A 7,326-nucleotide genomic window follows, 5' to 3' on the forward strand; every position below is an offset into this window, starting at 1 on the left:
ATATTTCTTTAAAATCCAGCGGACTAATATTGTACAGTTTGTACACTTGAATGTCGTTAGATGTTGTTGAGTGCGTAGAGTTAAATCACCGAAGACGGAGTAGTACAGTTTATTTATATTATTGCGTTATAAAGTTAAAGTTGGCGATTCCTCTCTTCTATAGTTATATGTTCAAGTCCGCGGTTGTAGCTGCTCTGAGTTTTAATTATTGGTAAAATATTATATATTGATATTTTCGCGTGCATTGTACGTCACGCCGCGTCAGCAAACATGTGCAGTTGAGACTGTACAAATATTTTGAACAAAATTTATATATGAGTCAATTCTAGTGTACTCTTCCTTTCCGGAACTGGCAAACGAGATAAACAGTCTGCTACGCAATTATGTTTCGACGTTATACATTTTACTTGGTAGTTATACGCACCTAGTATGACCACCCAACGCTGAAGCCGACTGGCAGTCATTAACGGGACACCTTTATTTTCATTAAAAATACAAGCCAACGGCTTACAATCGGTCACTAAAGTGAACTTCCGACCGTAAATGTAGTCATGGAATTTAGTGACACCAAATATAATCGCTAGACCTTCGCGACAAATTTGTGCATACTTTTGTTCAGCTACCGACAATGCTCGTGAGGCGTGCTGCACCGGCCTCTCTAGTCCGTCAGCGGAATGTTGCGACAGGACGGCGGCTACCCCGCGCGGGGACGCGTCGCACGTCACCGTAATAGGCAGCTGTGGATCAAAATGCGCCAAAATTGAATTACTCTTCATTGCATTTTTAACACATTTAAACGCATCCTCACACGATTGACTCCACGTAAATTTATTACCCTTCTTTAATAAGTCATAGAGGGGACTTAGCACGTGGCTTAAATTTCTCACAAACTTCCCATAATAATTTACTAGACCTAAAACGCTTTTAGTTCTCTGATATTTGTAGGCACGGGTGTTTTAGTTAACGCGTCCACTTTTCTGCGATCCGTATGCAAACCTAACGGTTTGCATACGGTATGCAACTGTAACCAGTCGATAACATGACCTAAATAAGAAATTGATTTTTGAAAAAATGTACATTTCTCAGGGGCCACTCGCAAACCGCTGTCGGATAGGATTTTAAATACCAATAATATTTTTTCCCATAACTTATCCCTGTTTACATCACAAATTGTTAAATCGTCAAGATAACACGTCACCCGCGGAATCCTAAATAATTTATACATAATTCTTTGAAATTTATTTGGTGCGCATTTAATGCCAAATGGTAGGCGATTAAAACATTACATACCCTGATGTGTTACAATCGTACATAATTTTCTAGACGGGTTGTCTAAAACAAACTGTAAATATGCATTACTAAGATCAATTTTCGCGAAAATAACTCCACCTTCGAGAGCAGCAAAAATATCATCAATACGCGGAATTGGATATTTATCGTCCTATAACACTGGGTTCAAAGTAATTTTAAAATCACCGCATAATCGTACCTGTCCATTCTTTTTAAGTACGGGCACAATGGGTGTCCCCCACTCGCTCCACTCCACGGGCGTGATGATATTTTCGCGTTGCAGACGCTGTAGCTCCGCCTCGACGGCGGGCCGCAGCGCGTGAGGCACAGGTCGAGCACGCCGCCACCCCGGCACACTACCCTCCGATACCGCCAGACTAATCTCACTTTTGTTAAATGTACCTATACCCGCTTTGAACACGTTAGGATAACGTTTCACTAATATATCCACGGCATCTTTGGAATTAGAGGGTGACTGTGATTCTATATTATTAATTTGTTTAAATGATGGAAATAGTACACCAAACGCGCGCATCCAATCACGTCCCAATAACGATGGGCTAAAATTATTATCAATAACTATGAGACATAAATTATTCTTGACAAGATTATTAATTTCTACACAACAAATAAGTTTACCTTTCGGTTTCACCTTTTGCCCACTATACATTTTTAAATTTGATTTATACGGTTGCAATACATACTGATCGAAGCATTCCTTAAAAGTCTTATAAGATATAACACTGACTGCTGAGCCGGTATCACCTTCAAAAATTATCGGCACGCTATTCACTTTTACTTTGATGGTCCATCTTTGTCCACTTCGTCATCAATTAGTTGATAAACGTTCAACACACCCCGTCATCGGAGTCTGACGACGACCCCGATTACGGCATATCACAAACACCGTGTACTGATTTTGTTTCCGAAATCGACACACTTTAGCTATGTGACCCTTTTTTCCGCATACATAACACTCGCTGTGTATAAAAGAGCACTTGTCCTGCCGATGCCTCCCGTCACACCGGTGGCATCGCTGCGCAGTGCCAGCAGCGCCGCTGGCTCCCCGGTTGATGTGTTGCATGCGGGCACGAGCGCGCGCACGGCCCCCGGCGCCGGGGGAGCGCGGCACACCCCTGCATGCAACGGCTTGTCCGCGAGCATGACCGACCTCCGCTGCCGGTCCCACGTCTCGTATCGCCGCTTCCAGCGACAATGCCAGCTCCATTGCCCGCAACAAAGTTAACTCGTCGTCTTTTTCCGTCATAATCCGTTGACGAATGCGTTCGTTTGAGATCCCATACACAAATTGATCTCGAAGGTTCTCTTTTAAACTCTCAGGCGTTGAAAATTTGCACGATTTGCTAAGTTTCTTTAGTTGTACTAAGTATTCATTAATTGATTGGCCGTCAACTTGTTTGCACGATCTAAAAAGCATTCTCTCCGCAATAATAGAACGCTTCGGCGACAGATGTTCTTCGACTAGCTTCTCAATTTTATCGATACTGACCTTTTCGGGTTTTTCGAGGTAACACAGGTCTATGATGAGGTCTAAAGCTTCGGTTCCTACTATTGCCACGAGATATTTGATTGGTCTGCTACTTTAATCTCGTGAATAGTAAACCACGTTTTCACTCGGGTCATGTTAGTCGACCACCGATCCACATGCACTTTAAACTCCTTCAGACTGCCGAAATCAGGTATTCCTCTCTCCCATGATGACTACTTGTAACCAATGATACTTAATACGCGATTAATGGGTTCCTCGTCGCCAAATAGTGTATATTGTAGTGTTGTCGCCAAGTACCCAAACCGAGTTGCTGGTTAAAAACTGGGTACGCAGCGAAAATCTGATACTGTTGTAAGAATCCAGTAGATAATATATAAATTGTTAACCGGATATATAAAATATGAAGGTAGTTAATATTGAACAGATTGACAGATGACATTAGATAGTTTACTTCGCTCTGCCATGGTCAAGGCAGAGCTCAGTTGATCGCCAGTCGGCGCAGCGAATAGTCGTAGTTGCGAGCGATACAAATCTATTTGTATTTGGATTCGAGGACCTGAGTTAATCCTTTTAGCTCAGAAGTGGGATGTTGAAAAACCACGACTATTTCCTACTTAATTATTTTCACGCTTAGTGCATCCTATCTTAAGATTATTGTGTGTGCCGATAATGGACAACACTAGTAATGTTGGTACCAGTGCTGGGCGCAGAAATTCGACGCTTAAACGTCGACATCACGGAAGGACACGAGGGGAATCGCGGAACAGTAGCAGAGAATCTACGTCAGACTCTAGAGAGAAACGTCGCAGAACAAGATCGCAGAATGGTAAGAACACGCTTGAAACTACGGACGCACGACCCAGTAGAAATCGCAGTAACCGTAATCGAAACCTATCAACGCTTGAACGGGGACATCAAGGAACCGTACCGAACCAAGATTTCGCACGAGATCGAGACATCATCGTCAGCGGGATGAGCGTGACGTCAGAAGCCGGTCTAGATCAGAACGTCGTTCGAGACCACGACGCCACTGCTCAAGAACGCGACCAAATGATAAGAATGTGAGTAATTCTGGTTCAAATAGTGATAAGACTCAGATGTTGCTGATTGAATTAATAAAATCAATGGCTAATAACCGCTCAGAGGGAAACAAATTCCCTATGCTAGGTAATGTAGTACCAGAATTTAATCCTATGACAAAAGGTCAAACTATTAACACTTGGATTAGTAAAGTCGAGGAGTGTGCACATTTATATAAGTGGGGCGAGGATCAAATAATCCATTATGCGCTACCCAAGCTAAGTGGTGTAGCTAAAACTTGGTATGAAACCCTCCCGTCTATGTCGTTTTCATGGCCCGAATGGAAAGTTAAATTAACGGAATCATTTCCATCAAGTGACGATTACGCAGAATTGCTCACAGAAATTTTAGGTAAAAAGGCAAAATACAACGATTCATTGGAATTGTATTATTATGAAAAAATCAACTTACTAAATCGATGCGAGATTAACGGTAAACGCGCTGTTGACTGTATTTTATATGGAATAGAAGATCGTAGTTTAAGGTTGGGAGCTAAGGCTACTAAATGTGAAGAACCGGAACAGATATTAAAATATTTCCAGTCTATTAAACAGCAATCGCGAGAATCTGATAATAGAATTAAAAGCAATCTTGATAAAAGAGTGGGGTTAAATGGTAACGGGCAAAATAATCCTACAACTACTTCGAGGGTAGTCAAGACGAATGATAGTCTGAAGCCTATTGTTTGTTTCAATTGTAACGAATCCGGTCATTATAGCTACAGGTGTGATAAGAAAATTTTGAAATGTAACATTTGCAAGAAAATCGGTCATTTAGCGGGAAACTGCCCAAAACTACTCAATAATGACAAATCCAGATTAGACGTAGATAAAGAAAAGACCGTTATGAAATTAGATTCTTTTGATACAAGTAATGACAAATATCTTATTGACTTGAAGCTGAATGACCAACCCATTCATGGATATGTAGACTTAGGAAGTCAGTGTACGCTGCTACGTCGTAGTGAAGCAGAAAGGTTAGGTATTCAGTGGTCGATAGGGCGGCTACCTACAATGCGGGGTATAGGAAATAACATTGTATTACCATTGGGCAGAGCTACAGTTAAGGTTGAAATCCAGAACATAATCGAGTCAGTTGACGTCTATATAGTTGATGATAGTGTAATTAAGTATTCTGTACTGATCGGTCATAGCTTTACCGAAAACCGGGAATTACTATAATAAAACTAGTGATATCTTGAGGTTTGAACGAACATTGCCACCAAAGTTAAAACTTTTCCTGTCAGATGACTTTTCTATCGCGCCACGCAATACATCTATTATCAAAATAAGAAGCGATATTGATAATTATTCAGGAAGTGTATACGTAAATGGCTTCTTGCGTGGTTCCCTGGCAAAGAGTACTACCTGATGCCTGGAGAATATAGTATAACGAATGGAATGTGTGCTTTATTAGTACAGAATGTTTGTGACTGTGTATTAAATTTTGAAAAAGGATCTTTAATGACACGTGCTTTAGTTACGGATAAATCTTTTGACATCAATATATTGGATTTCGACAGTAAAGACACCGATGAAATGTTAAACCACGGTGATCATTTATCTAATTGTGAAGTAAAACAGTTAAAAGAACTTCTTCAGAAATATAAAACGTGTTTTTCACATAATATGATGGATTTAGGATATACCAATATAGAAACGATGGAAATTGAACTACTGACGATAGACCCGTTGTTTATAGGCCGTATAGGTTATCGTACCCGGAAAGGGAACTTGTCAGGTGTATGGTAAAGGAAATGCTCGACGCAGACATAATATGCGAGTCCAATTCCGCCTATGCTAGTCCAGTTCTATTGGTTAAGAAAAAGACTGGTGACAGGCGGCTTTGTGTTGATTATCGTACATTGAATAGTCGAACAAAAAAGCAGCATTTTCCTCTACCATTGATCGATGATCAGTTGGATCGTTTAGCCGGTAACTCATTATTTATTAGTTTAGACCTAGCGTCAGGATATTACCAAATACCTTTGGAGGAAGGCTCCCAAGACAAAACTGCTTTCGTAACACCTGACGGCCAATATCAATTTAAAAGGATGCCTTTTGGGTTAGCGAATGCACCTTCAGTGTTCCAAAGGTTGATGAACAAGATTTTGTCTAAAATTAAGTACGTGCTTGTATATATGGATGATGTTTTAATACCGGCACAAACATTTGAAGAAGGCCTTGAAAGATTAGATGAGGTTTTAAATAACCTTCGTGACGCAAATTTGACCCTCAAGCTAAATAAGTGCTTTTTCTTTTATAAAGAAATTGACTTTTTGGGTTATGAAGTTAGTGGTACGGGTATACGACCCGGTTCTCGAAAAATATTCGCCGTATCAAATTTTCCAGTCCCAAAGAATGTTCACGAAGTTCGACGTTTCATTGGATTAGCCAGTTATTTTAGGCGATTTGTAAAAGACTTTTCCTTGATAGCGCGACCTCTGACTGATTTGTTGAGAAAGCACTTTACATGGGAATGGACAGATGAACATGATTTAGCGTTTGAGACTCTGAAAAGTAAACTAACAGAAAGACCATTACTCGCATTGTATGATGCAAAATTGGAAACCGAGTTGCATACAGATGCTTCGAAATACGGTATAGCGGGTATTCTAATGCAACGCAGCCTATGCGGACTTATAAGACCTGTGGCGTATTATAGTCGTAAGACTACCCCTGACGAACAAAAGTTGCATTCTTTTGATTTAGAAACTTTAGCAGTGGTAGCATCATTAAACAGATTTCGCGTGTACTTATTAGGCATTAGGTTTAAAATAATTACGGACTGCGGAGCGTTACGGACGACGTTGACAAAAAGGGATTTAATCCCCAGGATAGGTCGTTGGTGGATGCAGTTCCAGGAGTACGACTGTGAGATTGAATATAGACCCGGTTCAAGGATGTCTCATGTCGATGCACTTAGCCGTGCTCCTGTTGCTGAGTTCACCAAATTAAACAATGATTATGTGGATAGACGTATTGACTGTGAATATTCAAGATTGGATTGCAACTGTTCAGAGTGATGATGACGAGATTAACAAGATTAAAGCCATTCTATTAGATACAAACACAAAGACTATTGTCGATGTTCATAAAAATTATCAGATAAAAGGTAATTATGTCTTTAAAATAACCGAAGATGGTTTGCGTTGGGTTGTTCCTAAACCCGTCCGGTAGCAGTTATTGAGGATGAACCACGATGACGTAGGCCATTTTGGGTATGATAAGACATTGAAAAGACTTAAAGCATCGTTTTGGTTCCCCAAGATGAGGAGGTTTACCAAAAAGTACGTAGCCGCATGTTTGCAATGTGCATACCATAAGATTCCTGGTGGGCCTAAAGAAGGACAATTACATCCAATCCCAAAACCAGATATACCATTTCACACATTGCATGCGGATCATTTGGGTCCATTTGTGCGTTCCCGTAGGGGCAACATGTAT

At 40.6% G+C, this 7,326-nt stretch overlaps 1 protein-coding gene across 1 annotated transcript; it reads left to right on the forward strand.

Moving 5' to 3' along the window:
• The first annotated feature begins 3,724 nt into the window (after nucleotides 1-3,724).
• LOC119193291 lies at nucleotides 3,725-5,061 on the forward strand. The gene has a single exon (XM_037446895.1). It carries the CDS (start codon nucleotides 3,898-3,900, stop codon nucleotides 5,059-5,061), a length of 1,164 nt encoding a protein of 387 aa, XP_037302792.1. The 5' UTR covers nucleotides 3,725-3,897.
• Nucleotides 5,062-7,326: the final 2,265 nt, after the last annotated feature.

Source organism: Manduca sexta, unplaced genomic scaffold (assembly GCF_014839805.1).
Source record: "Manduca sexta isolate Smith_Timp_Sample1 unplaced genomic scaffold, JHU_Msex_v1.0 HiC_scaffold_3894, whole genome shotgun sequence".
Taxonomy (NCBI): Eukaryota; Metazoa; Arthropoda; class Insecta; order Lepidoptera; family Sphingidae; genus Manduca; species Manduca sexta.